The sequence below is a fragment of the Canis aureus genome, chromosome 6 (assembly GCF_053574225.1).
Source record: "Canis aureus isolate CA01 chromosome 6, VMU_Caureus_v.1.0, whole genome shotgun sequence".
Taxonomy (NCBI): domain Eukaryota; kingdom Metazoa; phylum Chordata; class Mammalia; order Carnivora; family Canidae; genus Canis; species Canis aureus.
In genome coordinates this window covers 72462173-72479784 of record NC_135616.1, presented here as the reverse complement: position 1 = coordinate 72479784, position 17612 = coordinate 72462173, and the positions used below count along the sequence as shown (strand labels likewise).

General features: G+C 35.8%; 1 protein-coding gene across 6 annotated transcripts in view; it reads left to right on the top strand.

The window, feature by feature from the left end:
• The window catches only part of SYT14 (synaptotagmin 14), a 212188-nt gene that overhangs the window by 76062 nt on the left and 118514 nt on the right, over window positions 1-17612 (top strand). For all 6 annotated transcript variants that reach the window (XM_077902218.1, XM_077902219.1, XM_077902220.1 and 3 more), the window contains one exon: window positions 641-856. In XM_077902218.1, the coding sequence (XP_077758344.1) occupies window positions 641-856 (216 nt within the window). The remainder of the gene's footprint in view (window positions 1-640; window positions 857-17612) is intronic.

Sequence of the window (17612 nt, the reverse complement as noted above, 5' to 3'; positions counted from 1 at the left end):
TTTGCTCACCTTTTAATTCTTAGGCCGAATTCTTAGAAATGTGATTGGTAAATTCCTAGAAATGAATCACAGAATGTGCAGATTTAAGAGTTTGTTATGTATTGCTGAATTGATCTCTGTAAGAGTTGTACCAGTGATAATTCCACCAATAGTATATGTCTGCTCATTTCTCTGTTCTACTCCTAGCACAAAGCATGATCATTCTTGAAAATTTGGACCCAGATGATAACCACAATGTCTCTAGTAACATGAATTATTTGAATCAGGGCCATATGTACTGGCAATACTTCTAAGTCTCTTTGTGTGCTACTGATCCTTTAAAAAAATTGTGTAAGGTGGTGAGTTCTGTTATTTCCTTGATCTGTAACATGATTGGAAAAACCCTGAGATTAACATTTTTTATAATTAGAATATACAAATTTATCTTTTTCTATTAAAAATATGAAAATATAAAGTTTCAGGCTTCTTAAATAAAAAAATTATACTTATTTAAATACACTTATTTATTGTGTATGTATATTCATGTGTATATGGAAAAATGTGACATCTATCTCTTTGTGTGCCTATGTGTGTGTGTATCAAAATCATTATACACTATTGTCTTAAAATTTTGATTTGCTCTCCCTGTCATTCCAAATAGATAATTCCTACATGGACAAAGATGAGCATGGTTCATCCTCTGAAAGTGAAGATGAAGCACTGGGTAAATATCATGAAGCCTTGTCTAGAACACACAATTCCAGACTACCATTGGCCGACTCGAGACAAAAGAACTATGCTTGGGAAACAAGACAAAAATACAGTCCTCTGTCAGCGGAGTATGATGGCTACAGTAGCGAAGCATCGATAGATGAAGGTAACACAGGTTACTTACTTTATTTTTTTTTTAGATCACACACTATGGTATTAGATTACTTGTGCCTAAAATTCTAGGCATCTGTGGCTGCATGGTGAACACGAGATAAACAGGGTCACAATTCTGTGAATATAGTTTATTGAAATTTAGATCTTTGGACTGAAGCCCAAACCCAAAACACCTAAAAGCAAAACACCAAATAATTTAAATATTTAAATAATTCTGTTTCTCTTTACACAGTGTAAGCATGAGGCAGAAGGTGTGAATTTGCTGTTCTCACATGAAATCAGGCTCTAAATACCTGGCATAGGAACTCACAGAATCTAAGTATTTATAGTGTTGAATGTCAGTCTGGTGTGTCAGTGTGTGCTTTTTCATTCAGTGTGGCCCCTAAACAGAAGTCAAATACTGGATGTGGCACACAGCAGAAGAAATGGTGATCTGGTCTGCGTAGGGGGAAAAGTGTCCAAGGTGGATTGAGAGCTGCTACTGTATTATATTTTGCTTTAAGGATGACCTAAGGAATTTTCAAGGATTATTTTGTCTCTAATTGATTTTTGCTTCATGTACTGACATTGGTATAAAACTCAACCTTTGTGGAAGATACACGTCCACTCTGACATGTTTTTACATTTTTCTATAAGGGAAGTAAATTGCCATTAATTAGAGCATATTTATTTCCACATTTTCAGTAGGTTGCTCACATGCTTGATACAATGTATGAGTACTCCTAGTAATTATTATCCTTATACTCAGATATGAAGAAAAGAGCAATATATCTTGGGATTTTTATTATTACATCAAATGCAAACTGTCCTTAGTTTTATAGCTGTGGTTTGTATTTAAGGGCCTATTACTATTGATTAAAGTCTTACACCAGCATGTAGAGTTGTCAAAGGAGCTAAATCATCTTTTTTTTTAATTCACCTTAATGCTAGCTAATGGTTGATGTACCTTCTTTTTATTTCTACTAGTACACAATTTATAATAAGTTAGTCAAATGCTGAGTATTACTATATAGAAAGCTCATTATGAAATACAAGGGAAGAAATAAAAAATATTAAACTCTACCCTCAAAAATACCTTACTCGTACTAGAGAAAATCAAACATGTGCTTACCAAGATAACTGAGTAATGTAAAGCAGTAAAGCCAGTGCCCACATATGTATACCTCTTACACTCCTGGCTCATGAATAGTAAAACCGAAAGAGAATGGGTTTTAAACCTGATCTTTGTTCACATTCTGGCTCTGCGACCTAACACTTAATAGCTACAGACTTTGGGCAGTATAGTTATTAGTTTTTAGGTTTGTTTCATCATCTCTAATATGTGGATAATACCTTGCTAATAGGATTGTCATGAACATTAAGTGGTATAGGTGGCAGTTTTCAGCAGAGTTCTGGCCCCTGTGGGTAAGTGACCAGTAAATGGTAACTATAGCTGAGGGTAGTGAGAGCAGTGCTGGTGATGAGAGTGAACAGTCACGAGCAAGTCCTGCATTTGTCGTTTGTGTCCCTAGATGCTTCCCTTTTCACAGCTTAAGTTTAGAATTTTTATTTTTTTCCTCCTCACTGCTTCATCTCCCTCACTCCCTGGACTTCTGTGCTGTCTTGATTGCTTCCCCATAGTTCTCTTTTTCTAGCATGGCTCTATTATCTGGGCGAGAAGTGATGAGGAGAGAAACATAGCCTCAGCGGCTCTTGTGTTCTTGCCCTAAGCTCTGGAACTGGTGCAAATGTCCTGGAGTCACCTTCTGTTTTCATTTTGCCTGTATATTTAGGATCTATCTCTACTTTCCTACCATTTCTACTCTAAATTAATTGATAAGATACCGAGGATAGATTGATTTTCAGCATTCTGAAATTAGATTTATTTCATAAACATTTGTCGAAAGCTTTTTATGTGCCATACTGTATACTGTGGATGTAAAGATAAATAAAACAAAGTTGTTTCAGAGAGCCCACAGACTAGAGGAGGAGGACCATTTGACTATATGTGTAATATCGTATGATAAGAGGTCTTTTAGTTTCATGAACAAAGTGCCGTAGACATACAGAGGAAGTGCCTCAGTTCTTGTTTGGGAGGTGGGGAAATTTACTGTAGTCTTCACAGAGTGGTAAACTGGACTTAAGTAAACTATTTCAACAGCCATGGAATAGTGACTGCATGAGAGTAAATGATAATATATTTTAGTATCTTTAAGTCAGGATCTGTTTGGAGAATGGGCAGGTAATAGGATTGAATGCCATGCTTGGGAGCTTATTGTATTATAGGAAATAATACAGTCCTGGAAAGTTTTTCAGCTGAACAATGTACACTTTTAGAAATGTATTTAAGGAAGATTTAAATAAAAACTCTTTAACCATAAAAAAAATAAGATTATTTAACTGTTGTAACAGAAAATGGATTGAAAGTAGGACTTTTGGAATTAGAAAGGACCAGTGAGATAAACAGTGATGAGATCTTCATTGGCAGTGAGTTTGGGGACACAGAGTTTGTGGATTTAAGGATGGTCTCAGTATATCTTGAATGATCGAATGTGTGCAGTGAGTGAAGAACCAAGATTTTTAATTAGTTCATAGAGCATTAGAGAAGTAAGTTTGTGTGGGAGGAAATAATTTAGTTTCCATCATGCTAAATTGGAAATGTCTGAAACGTCCAGGTGGAGATGGATATCCTTATTATTAAAATGCTGTAATTGGGATTTAAGATGGAGAGATGACCAAGTGTTAATGTAAGAAAACAATAGACTAGGAGAATAGTTCTGTATCATAGGTTATTGCTTATTGAAAAGTCAAAGTCTCTTTGAGCTCAAAATAGTTTTAGTGGGAGTAGGGGAAGAAAGGAGAATTTGATTGGAGGGGGAGATTTCAGAGCTCTTAAGGTCTTAGGTAAAAGCAGTTTCAAGTGTTAATAAATTTTTAACATGCCCACATACAAAGAAGCAGAAGTATATATAAAGTTCTAAAAAGTTTTGAGGAAAGGAGTAAATATCATCTGTTGCAAAAGTTGTGAGAGTACTTTAGAGAAAATGGCATTTAAATTTAACTTTAAAGAATGGGTATGAAGTTGGTGAAAGGACTAAGTAGAGGTATTTTAGATGGAACTTCAAACCCCAAAGTACAAAGTGAAGTCCATTTGGCTCCAACATGGATGGATGGATGGATGGATGGGTGGGTGGGTGGGTGGAGACAGAGACAAGAATAGGAAGCAAAATTGAAAGAAAGATATAAGTCTAAAGTCTGGAGTACCTCCCTGACAATTGGATTTAATTTGTTAGCCAGTAAGAACTCGCTGGAAGTTTTTCACCAAGGAATCATGATCAGGGATGTGCCTAGAAAGATTAACTTAACAATAAGAAGACTATAGAGAAAGACACCAATTATGGAGTCTTTGGAGTAGTTTGTGTGGAAAATGGTAAATATCTGAATTACAATAGTGGTAATAGAAATACAGTAGGATAAGAGAGACATTATAGAGGTAGAGTTTATCAGATTTAGGAGCTGAATGTATTTGGAATGTTAGAAAGAAGGGAGGGTCAAAGATGACACTGGGTCCTAGCATGTGTGACTAGGAGAATGATGAGGTCATGAATATAAATAGAAAGTGCAGAGAAGGATGTCTTCTTTTGGAAGTACGGGCTTGGGGGTGGGACATAGAAGTGGTTTTATAGATATAATGAAGCAGATTTAAGCAGTTGGAAATGACCATGGAGTTTGAAATCATGAATGGGTTTAGGGAGAAAAAGAGGTTCTCAGATGATGCATGCTAAGAAAGTAGAAATCATGGGCATAGATTTAACTGTTGAAGGAGGATGTATGGAGAGAAAAGATTAGAGAACCATTTCCTTTAATAGGAATCACCTCCTTTAACAGGAGAATTAAGAGTGTCACTTCAACAGAGAGGAGAAAGTAAAGGCAATAAAATGGAGAATCAGGAGAATATTGTATTTTATCAGCCGTGGAAGGAGAATTTTGAATGCTGCCTGTAGACTGGGGAGGATAAGAATTCAAACAAGCCCCCTTCTTCAATAGCAGTTGGTCATTAATGTTCAATTAAAAATCTAGCTGCTTAAAATAATAAATTAGATCGAATGTTGTTAAGAAGAGAATAAGTGATCAGAAAGCCTACATTTGCTGCCCACACTTTCTTACAAACTACTTTTTCCTTTTCAACTTGCAGAATTGAGGAAGAGAGGTAGTGGAAGGGGGTTGTAACCATAGTGTTCACCTTCTCCCTCCAGCCCAACAGTGGTAACCCTCCTCTGGCATATATTTGGGAAGGAGATGGATTTGGTTTCAAATACACATTTGAGCCTCCAGCAGGTGGTTGTTCCTCTGTGTGGCTAACTCAACAGAGACACTGTTCACTTCATGGCTGGCCACCTAAGAGGACTGCTGAGTGTAGTTCTCTTGGTAGGATTTGGTTCATTTTTCTGAGGTAAGATGTAAAGGGATAGATATGGTAGGTTATGTTTCCTTTTGTTCTGCATATTATTCTGTTAAGTTTATAAGATCAAAGTTAACTGATACATAGATTGAGGGTAACTAAAGGGAATTACAAAGGTAGAGGAAAAATATTCTTAAATGTACATTTTTAAAAAAGATTTTATTTGTTTATTCATGAGAGACACAGAGAGAGAGAGGCCAAGACACAGGCAGAGGGAGAAGCAGGCTCCCTGTGGGGAGCCCAATGTGGGACTTGATCCCAGGACCCCAGGATCACTCCCTGAGATGAAGGCAGACACTTAACCACTGAGACACCCAGGTGTCCCCTTAAACATACATTTTTTACATGACATACTGTTACCTCATTAGCGCTGTTAAGGAGCCATTAGTTCATTTCTCAATATTGAATAATTCTAGTAGAGAAGCTTTGAAACAGCCAATACTGAAAGTATCTGTAAAATTAGAGAGGGTCAGGGAGGGCCTGGTTAGGGCTAGGAGGGAACAATGCAGAACTTTCTGACCAGGTAGTAAGAACTACCATATTGAGCTCCTACTGTGTTCCTGACTCTTAGTTTCTGTATATACCATACTATTTAGTCTTCATTGCAAATTATCGTGGTAGATAAGATTATCCCCATTTTACAGAAATGAGAAGAGATTTTTAGATTGAGTAGGTAATTTTTAACCAAAGGTTACATGGTAGGTTATAAAAACTATATTTGTCATGTCCACTGCAAAATGAATGTTGTTTTAGCTTCTGTTTTAACCTCTTCAGGTGAGTCCTTTAGAACAGTTTATATACTATAAATCTGAAATACAGATACTCTTGAAAAAAGTAAGAAAATGTGGTGGCATATTTGTTATCATGTTTTCTCCTCTAGGTGGCCATATTAATCTTCCAGTTTTGTGAATTACAAAAGGGAATGATATCTGTAAGAAATTTTTCCAGGAAAAATAAACATTAAAATAATATATCCAGTTTCCTTTGTTCACAGTTTTAACTGTATTTTTACTGTGTTGTTCTTAAAATTAAAGACATTTTCTGATAATCCTGTTTTATTTTTAAAAGGCTTCAGACTTAAGTGGTAGGCTGTGGATATCTTGTTTAAGAGTTGGTAAATATAGACTAACCTCTGAAATTCCATTCATGCTAATTAGTGCTTTCCATTTCTATATTAGAAAAGAGAAGCCAATTAAAGATCTAGAGCAAATTCAGTGTAAAATTATTAGAATGTCTATTTTTTATAGCTTTTCATTCTTAGTTCACTATAGAGATTGCAAGCTATTTTTACATATTGTGGCATAGCTATATAACTAAATCATAATGTTGTTATTTTGGGGTGAGTTAATTAAAAATAGTATGTGAAATAATTTCCGGCATCACTATTTCTTAGGATATGTGGACCATACATACACACACCTGTCATTCTCTTTCTTATGGCTACTCTGCAAGCTTCCTGCTATTAATTTTGATGTTATCTTAAAATTAGGGGCATTAAAACATATTGATTTGTACATTTTATTTAAATGTTACCTTTAAAATACTACCTAATAATGATAAATTGTGTATACGTTAGATGCATTTTAACTGCTTTATAAAGATTATTCTATCACTATTCACAATTTCTTTGTGGAGAAAGCAAGCATAAAAAAATTCTTTTTTCCAGATGTCTTTGCCACAAAAATGCTTAATGTCTTAGAACACTGAAAGTTATATATATTAATGGTTTGTTGAGATTCTTGGTAAACTTTTTCTTTGATTTCAGGAGTTGTTTATGTACATTTTTTTCTCTGAAGAATTGTGTGTGTGTGTGTGTGTGTGTGTGTGTGTGTGTAGCTTTAAGTATGACCAGTTTGAAGAGAAATTGATCTTAAAGACTTCTGCATCTTTGTGTTTTGGAGATCTTTTTATGTGATGAGATCAGTCACTCACAGTACTGTAGTGTTCATTTATAGTGCTACTTTTGCAGGCCACCATTGACCTATAAGATGAGATGTCTTTGTGCAGTTCAGGTAAAGGTACAGCCTGCTGTGTAGACAGGTTAGAAAAAGGTATTGCCTTTGTGCAAACATTGCATCATGAGTGGTTAGCATCTACATAAGAGGAAAAGGCATCCCTTCTTCCAGTTGTAAGATTTGGCAAACCCTCAGGAAACTTTTTGCAGTGCACAAACTGCACAACCATATACAAGGCCCTGAGCACCTGTGTTTATACATTTCCAATCCTGAAATGAATTGGTGGAATTTCTGTGTTTTCCATGGTGAAACTATTGATCCTTCACATTTCTTTTTTGTCTGAGTACTTGTCTGGTAGTAGTTAGCTAGAATGATAGAAATTAAGTGATAGTCGTTAAAGATATCTTTGACTGATTACAATACAAAACTGAAACCCAGAGACATGTGATTTTACTAAGATTATAAAATTCATTAGTGGTAAAACAGAAGCTGTAAGTGTTTGTAACCAGGGAACAGGTTGACACTTTTAAAACGAATTATTCCGACAAACGAAAAAATGACAACATAAAAGAAAAATAGGATCATAAATATGAAAAAAACAAACCTAGTAATTACCAGAGGGGAAGTGGATAGGGGGATGGATGAAATAGGTAAAGGGGATTAAGAAGTACAGACTTCCAGTTATAAAATAAGTAAGTCACAGGGATGAAAAGTACAGCATTGGGAATATAGTCAGTAATGTAATCACTTCATATGATGACACATGGTAACCACACTTCCTGTGGTAAGCATTACGTAATGAATAGGATTGTTAACTCACTGTGTTATACACCTGAAACTTAATATAATATATTGTACATCCAGGCATCTGGGGTGGCTTAGTTAGTTAAGCATCTGACTCTTTTTTTTTTTTTGGAAGAGTTTATTTATTTACTCATGAGAGACACACAGAGAGAGGCAGAGACACAGGCAGAGGGAGAAGCAGGCTCCTCCCAGGAAGCCCAGTGTGGGACTCGATCCTGGGACCAGGATCATGCCCTGAGCCAAAGGCAAACACTCAGTTGCTGAGCCAGCCAGGCGTCCTAGCATCCAACTCTTGATTTTAGCTCAGGTCACGATCTCAGAGTCTTGAGGTCGGCTCCACATTGAGCATGGAACCTGCTTAGGATTCTCTTTCTCCTTCTCCCTCTGCCTCTCCCCTACCCTGCTCATGAGGCGCTCTCATTCTCTCCCCAAAAAGTGTGTGTGTATGTGTGTGTGTGTGTGTGTTACACATCAACTATACTTAAAAATAAATTTTTAAAAGAGAGGCATTCGGTAACTAAGTGAATAGATAAGAGATGCACTATGAACTGAACATAGGCTGCATCCCTTGCTAGGGGTTGAGGCACGTCTGCTAAGTAGAGGAATAATGCTCACAGCAATCTGGCCATTATGAAGGCCTGACACTTTCTCTACAGGCTTCTGTTAGCAAAGCCCATAGGAGCACAGTCTCGGATTTGGGGAGCATGACATAGAGTCAGAAATGAACTGACAGGAGGAATCTTATTGCCCGAGGGCAGCAGTGACGGGAATATCTGTACTCACTGTCAACTCAAGCTTACCAATGAAGTAGATCTCATAGGAAACTGTCCCTAACGAGGGAGGCACGAGTCCATTTGTACTCCAGCGTGTGAGATAATATCCTTAGATGGTATAATAGAAACTTGAAGCTACTTCTAAAGACGGTGCCTAACATGCCTATCAAGTCTAGAGCCTGGAGAAGACCCTCACTGCATTAGAGGGGAGTGGAGTTCTGGATGACAGTACAGTGGGTAGGCCTTAAGAGGAAGGAGCCCTCTAGTCATTATTGTGACTGTTGTAACATTTATTTTTATTGTCTTTTAGGCGCTGCTAAAGTCTTCACGTAGAATATTTAATTTTATCTCTGCAGAAATCTTTTTATTTTGTTACTTATTTATCTAATTAATTAGTATTCCAGTTTTGAGAAAACCAGCAGCTTGGGGGAGGGGGGCAAGTTAGCATGCCCTCGTTTACAACCGCTCCAACAGCTGGGGTGCAAACACAGGTTCAGTTGCTTCCAGAGCTCAGGTGCCTGACCACTATAACACACCATGTCAGGTGCTCTCCTACCTGGTATAAGGATAAAGAAACTATTTTTTTTTTTCTTCCAAAAAATAGTGTCCCATTGTTCTGAGAGAATTTTGTGAAGCCTATGGCCTCTAGGGAGAGAAGGAATCCTATCATTGGGAAGGATCCAGGGTTTTGGTCTGGGGCTCCAAGATGAAGCAGTACTCGTGCCAGCTGTACGTAACCCAAGCCTTGGGCAGCCCTTCTGCAAGCTGTACAGGGCAGGCAGTAAGACCCTAGAGCTGATGTGTGGATTTCTTATCCTCAAACCCAATACAGAAGGTTTGGGGGAAAACCAGTGACTTGTCATTTTACCTCTAGCCTTCTTCCAAGAAAAGCCAGCAGGGGCTTATTGAGATACTACAAAGCTTTTCCATGGTGGACTCGTGTTAGAGTTCACTTAGATAAGAGGAGAGATGTTAGGAGTTGGTTCTCATGGGAAGTATTCCATCTGGGATACAGGAATCCAGAACTAGTACCCAGTCACCTTCAGATCTGATCAGATTAAGGACACCACAGCAATAGCAGAAGGGCCAGCCCAGGTGGCTTGCCACATGTGCAGTGTCACACTTTAGTTTTATTGTTATTTTTTCACGTCTTGGCAGGAATCTTAACTGTAGACCTTTGATTTAGACTTAGGAAGCCCCATCTAATATTTTAAGTCTTTGTAACAGTCTCAGCAGTACTTAAAGATACCACTACCACCAGTATGATACTCAAGTATAGTTCCAGGTACAGTATGAAAGCAGCTTTTGTAAATATGAGCATCTCCAGTAGCATTAACCAGTTTATTGGTTAATAAAAAGCTACACCTTACCTTGCAATGGACTGGCAGACACTTCAACAAATTACAAAGAAGTTAATGGCATTCACTCATGTTCATACCACTCACAATCAACCACCATTCATCTTTTAGCATTCTTCTTTCCAGAATTTTCTATGGCTGTAATTTAAAACAATTTATACAGTAATATGTAATACATTTTCCTTCAAAAATTTAACCTGTTAGAAAATTAAATGTTTCCTTCTCTTGATCCTTTCCCTCATTCCCAGAAGCAACCTTTATTACAAGTTTGGTATATATCCTTCCAGTCTTTGTTTTCATACTTTATAAATATGTTAGCTGCTCATAGAAAGTATATTTTTGTGTGTTTTTAAACTTACATAAATGGTTTTATCGAGGCTTATTGAAGATGTAATGGTCCTTTTTCCTTGGGGAAAAAGGGAGTGAAGTAGACAGTGAGTGAAAGGAAGTCAAGAAATATCAGTTAACAGAATATGCTGAGTAAAATTAAAATCATTCCTTAGTCCTCAACTTCTTAAGACCAGAGACTGAGTCTTCTACTGTTAAATACCCTTTTCCTCCCATTTCCTCATGCATAACATCTGATTAAAGCCATTAAGTAATTTTCTTTGGTGGATTTATATCTTAAAGAGATAATTATTGTCAATTAATGTAATTTGTGGACCAGTAGGAAGATTCTTGACAGTTAGAAGTTTCTAAATTATCAGTCATTGTCTTTCCAAAAAAAAAAAGTTGAAAAGGAAAATGTAATCATTGTTAAAACATGAAATCATAAATGTTTATGATGTTAACTCCTCATATATCCTTCTTTCACTTTATTTTATAAGTGATACTGACTCCATATACTGCTCAGTAAAAAAAAAAATCTATCACTGAGGAAGAGAATACTTATAAATGGACACTGGAAATGGGAAAGGAGAAAAGATGAGTGGGAAATATCAGAAAGAGAGACAGAACATGAGAGACTCCTAACTCTGGGAAACGAACTAGGGGTGGTGGAAGGGGAGGAGGGCAGGGGGTGGGGGTGACTGGGTGACGAGCACTGAGGGGGGCATTTGATGGGATGAGCACTGGGTGTTATTCTATATGTTGGCAAATTGAACACCAATAAAAAATAAATTTATAAAAAAAATAAACTGGAACTGAAGAATGTATTGATGCTATTGGTTTCTTATTAAAAGCTTTAGTGTGAAGGTGATTATTAGAAATTGATTCTATGTTTCTTACCCTGCACATTGTTTTTATGATACAGACCTAACTAAGCATCTGCACTGTTTATTTACATATTCTCTAAACTTGTTCACAACACTCCTGAAATTTTAATGCTTTTCTGTTTAAAAAAAAAAAAAAAAAAGAAGAAAAAAAAGAGTTTGCCTTGATATTGAATCACAGTATGAGATAAGATCACTCAAATATTTTTTCTCTCCAGTTTCTGCTGTAACTTGAGCTGGAATAAGAGTTAAGAGAGGGGAGAAAAAACCAGTTAGGACCCTGAAAGAATGAACCAAATTGTTTACATGATAGTATCAGAAGACCATTTCCTGTCTGCTCCATGTTTGGGCAAATGTGAATCACGCTTTAGGTTTTGAGAAGCAAAAGGAAGAGGCCTGATGGATGCAAACTTACACTGGGCAATGGGGAGAGACGATGAAAGGTGAATTTAGAGATACAGTGGTACAGGTTACACACCATGGAATGTAGATATTCTGCTTCATTCATGTTAAATAATTACTGAGCTGTTTTCAAAGAGGTGAGTAACAACTTTGTTAACAGTTTTTTTGGTAAAATGAAATTGAGATTCTATTTTAATTTTAAAATTCTGAAAAATCTCTCCTGTAAGCAATCTTGATGTGGGGCTCTCATTTTGAGACTTCCTGCCTGTGAGAAAATAAATTATGTTAAAATCTCTGATGAATGAGTCAAAAATTACCTTCAGAAGCTGAGAGGTATTCTGATGCCTTGGCATATCTTTTCCCTTTTCTTGGTATGTACTCATAAAGATAAATATTTTCTTGGAAAATTTGGTTATAAAAAAAAAAATTTGGTTATATTTAAGTCATCGAGGTATTCAGTAATGCCATCAATTAAAACTAAGATAATTTAAATGGATTTTGAGAATTAGTATGGTAGTTATTTAAGGCCTAGATAGTTATGAAGTCCTTTGCCTTCTACAGTTTACACAATCTTTTACTCATTGTGCCTGTTTTTTAGTTAAGGGGAAAACATTAAAGGATTTTGGTCACTGGTAACTTGGGAAATGTTTCTTTAAGTATAAATTTAAGCATAATGAATACCTTTTTCAAGATGATGGATTAAAATATTTTTGAAGTTAAAAAATCTGTATTTCTCCTACATTGATAACAGGTTAATTACAGTTCCATAGACGCATGAGCTATAATACAATGAATGATGATAGAGTAAACACTATTCTGAGCACTTTACATAAATTAAGTCTTTTAACCTTCACAGTGACCCTAAGACACAGACAGGTTTTGTTGGTGTCCATATTTTCCAGAGAGGACACTGAAGCACAGTAAGGGTAACTTGTCCAGGGTTAGATAGCAAGTATGTGAGGGAGCCAGGATTCAAGTACCAGTCCTCTGTCCTCAGAGCCCATCCACTGAACTCTCTCCTGAGAAACCTTGGATGATGTTCTGTGAGAAAATCAGTTTTTTTTAATGTAATTTTTACACCTAAATAAATTCTTTATTGCTGTTTTTAATGTGTAAGTAATGCATGTTCCTGATAGAAAAATCAGAATTTATGGACAACAAAAAGAATAATTACTAAAAAAATAATAAAATAAAATAAATTTAAAAAAAGAATAATTACTCATATTCCCATCATGAGAATACTATTGTTTCTATATTTTTGTATCCTTTCATGGACATTTTTGTTTGCATACATATTTTTTAATTAAAATGGATTTCCTACACAGTGTTGTAATCTGCTTTTGTTCTACTCAAAAATATACCTTTTCTTGCCAACATATGCATTTCACAACATCACATATATGGATTGTACGATATATCGTTGGATTGGCGCACCAGAGTTATTTAACATTTTTTAATTACTGATATTTAATCCGTTGCTGATTTTTCCTATGGATATGATTTTTCTTAATAATATCTTAAAATGATTTCTTTTCTACCATGTTCTCTGGCATTTTTGGTTTCTGATTCAAGAGTCTGACTTGAATCTCTGATCAAAGGAGTTCTTTTCATCTTTTAATAAGAGGTCTAGATGTGATTTGTGCATGTTTGTGTTTTGTATTCTGTAAATAATTCAAGGGGTTATACATTTGTGATGGCATTTTATAGACTCAGGTGGTATTAAAAATATTAAACTGGTATGATAATCTAATATATAATATCTATCTATAATATCTATATATAATCTAACTAATATATGAGTAAGGAGTAATTAAGTTGAATATATTTATTTGTTCTCTTGCTAAAGTTTATCTATAATAAAACTAGTTGCCAAAGGATATAAGTTGTAGGAAAAACTATCAAACTCTTCTAGAGATTTCAAAATCATTTAATTATTTTTAGAAATTGCTGCTGTGATCTTTGATTTGCTGCCACTGCTAGCTAAATGATACTCTTTTCTGAGCCATAATTTGACATTGGGAACTATTTCAAGCTCATCCAGTTATTTTTCCATTCAATTTGTAGTCATTAGTTGACTTGTAGTGACAATAACTAGAAACTTTCTCAAATAGTAATGATATTGTTTACAATACAGAATCCTTTATCAGCTTCTGCTGAACTGAACAATTACATGAAAATGTTTTCTAGCTTGCCATGCTGACAGGTGTTTTTATATATTCACCATCTCTGGTAACATCAAAAGCAAAAAAATATTGGAATTTCATATTTAATAAGGTTAAACTTAATCCTTCAGGATAGATAAGAGAAAGAGAAAGTTAAAAAAAAAGGGGGGGTGGTGGTGAACCTGGGCTCTGTTGTTGAGCTGCCTACATTTGATTCCTGACTCTCTGTGCTAATATTTTCTTATCTGGTAAATGGACATGATGATAATATAATAGATAATACCAAAATAAGCTAATATTTATTTATTACAGTGTCATTCACTGAACAAATGATAACTGTCATTTTTATTGATAAAATTAATATGATGGTGCTGACGTTAGCTGGACGTTCAGTGAGTTTGTGAAACTCAGCAGAGTATCAAAAAGGGGTTCCCTCTCCAGGGCATCTTCCCAGTCTCAAATCTCCAGGCTTCCATGATGTCCATGCTGTTAGAGGAGCACTTGTGGTACAGCACCAAGACAGTGCCTATGGTGACTTCCATTACCACCCACTCCTCTGCAGTCCTTATATCCCAGTCCTGTAGAGGCTGTGGTCACTCTAAGGAGCAACATGAAGGGAAGTGGATAGGCAGCAGGTAGCTACAACCTGGCTAGACCAAATGGACTTTGAGCATTCATCCACTGGGCTGCCAGTGTCAAGGCTGTCTCCTTCTGTGGTGTCTGTGAGCCCATGTAAGGATAAGGCCTGAGTACTGGTGGGTGCTAGGGCAGCTTTAACCCAAGGAGCCAATAGGGGGCCTTCAGTCAACCCTCTTGAGTTATTGCAGTGCCCAGGAGGTGGAGGACTTGCGGTAGCTCCTTGCTTAGGCACTAGCCAGCCTCAAAGAAGCTTCTAAATGAGGAAACTGAAACCATACCAGTACTGGATGGCTGAATGTCAGCCCTGAGCTGATCACTGATTATAGTTTGATAATTGGTGGAATAGGTGAAGCCCTGTAATTTACCAAAAAATTAATTCCCAAAGAAGAGTGTTTGTGTGGAGATGTGTGTGGGGGCAGGGTGGTGATATGTGCAATATATGAATGCTTAACATTTACTCTTCTATTGAGAAATATCCAGCATATATTCAGTGGGGAAAAAAACCAAGGTGCAGAAAATTTTGTGTTCTCTATGATTTTTTTATCTAAGAAAGAGGAAGTAGGTTTGTATTTGCTTATGTTTAAAAACAATGGAAGGCAAACAAGAACTTCTAAAAATAGTTATCTGCGAGGGAAGGATGGAAGGAACTTCTCTGACAAACCTTATTTTACATGAATATAAGGAAATTAAATTTGGAAACACACTCTCTAAAAACCAAAAGCACAGTGAAACAGAGGAAACTATGTATTGTTATCCTAACTATACAAAGAGAGATGTTTGATTTTTTTTTTTTTCAAAAGGGGAAATTGTGCTGATAGGAAGATGCTGTTACTGTAATCCAAGCAGCATGTCATAGTTTTCTCAACTGCAGAAGTAGCACAGGATAGAAGTAGGAGATTTAAGACATATTTTGGAAAGAATATCAACAAGTTTTAGATTGGGGGGGGTGGGGGGTAAGAGAAACTGAGAAATTCAGGGTAGATTCCTGAGGCTTTGGATGATCAGTTAGGAGTATAAGAAAGAGTAGGAAAGAAATAAGGATTTTGTGCACATATTCAGACAACTTTGAGATATCCACTTAACACATTGATCATTCACTGGATGAGTCTGATTACTTAGGGGAACAGTCCAAGCTACAAATTATGATTTTGGGAATCATTATTGTATACAGATGGTATATAAAACCAGAGACTCTTTTAGGTATACTTGTTTATTATATATTACACTGCAATCAAATCTGCCTGCCTGATAGATTATTCCAGATTTTTTTATTAGGAAAATATTGACAAGGAATGTGGACATGTAGTGTGCTTAAAAAAACAAAACAAAACAAAACAAAAAAACAAAACAAAACAAAACAAAAACCTTATACTCTTTGTTTCTGCTTCTCAATTTAAAGCACTTCTCCCTTCTCTGGGAACTCTCTCTAATTTCTGGGGCTGGACCCCCAGTGGTTCTGTGTGTATTTCACAACCTTCCCCTTGCTGTTGTGCTTAGTTGTTTCAGTGTTCTGAAGAGGAGGTGCATAGACTTCTACTTTTGGGTCCCTGGAAGGGTCCTGGTTAATGCCTTTTTAAAGCTTAGTTTTGCAATTATTTCTAGGATCATGTTACATAAATCCTTATATTTTTCTTATACATTCATTTCCTTTGGCTTCCAGTAGCTTCCTTTCCTTTGGTTCCTGTTGCTAATTAAGACAGAAATATTTGTAGTAGTCTTTTGTATTTTAGTATATGAATCTGTAAGGAATTTAAGATAATGTTTTTAGATCCTTTAGAAATTGCACATCAATCCCCTCCCCACCCCCCATTTAAGCTATTGCTGGACTGTATCCTTTTGTAGAAATCTTCTATTGCTTGGGATGGTCTTTTAGTGGATCAAGGCCTTAGGATTCTTTTGTTTCACTTTTAAAAGTTACCCAGGGTGCTGCTTCTAACAAATGTGATAGATTTATTCTTTCCAGATCTAATAGTGTTGATATTAAAGATATTCTGCTGCTCAGACATATTCATTCTAAGGAAGGATAAAAGTGTCTTGAAAATTTTCCCCTTCCTTAGAATTTCCAGAAAGTGATTCCCTTACTAATAGTGCATCTTCTTATTGATATTTATTTTTTATGTATTTCGATTTTAAAATAATAAGAGCATTCAGTGCTACACAACATTCAACTGAAAGCTTCTAATAACAGTAAAAATTGTAGAAGTTAATTTCATCAGTGTAAATTAGTCTACAAAATATTTTCCTAATGTATTATAAAACCTTGTTAAATGAAGATCTGTTTATTCAAAATAATGCTAAATACAAAGTAAATGCTTTTCCCAAATTAATTAGATTTCTATAAAAAATATATGAGGTGCTTTGAATGCAGTTAATTTGAAGTTCATTTACTTCAGAACCTTACATTTCAAATTAACACATTTTAAAATTTATAAGTTTAGTATACTATAAGGGAGGACATATTCTGCATGTGTTTGTGTGTGGTTTTCTTTTTTTGCATTCAGATAAAGTGTACTTTAAAGACTGAATAATGCTACGAGCAATACAAGGAATACTGTTTCCTCTGAGGTGAAGCCTTTGAAAAAAGCTTCCTCTGGCCATTTCACATCTCTGAAGTAATGGTGAAGTTACATTAATAAACAAGAAGGATTTTTACCAAGTGAAACACGATTTCTCATCTTCTGATCTTTGGTTTAGAATAGCATTTGGATGAAATCTACCCTCTTAATAAAAATGTCTTAAAGATCTCCTGTTATGGTCTTAGCACAAATAAAGGGAGGGGATGGGAGCAAAAGGAAACTTTCGGAGATGGTGAAAGTATTTATTACCTTGCCAGTGGTGAGTTTCATGGTGTATTCATATGTCCAAACTCATCAAATTGTATCCACTAAATATGTGCAGTTTTTAATATATCTGTTATACCTCAAAAACTGTTTTAAAAAATTAAGATTAAAATAGCATTGATAGCATTTTGGAGATGTCATTATCCATAATAAATAGTGGGCT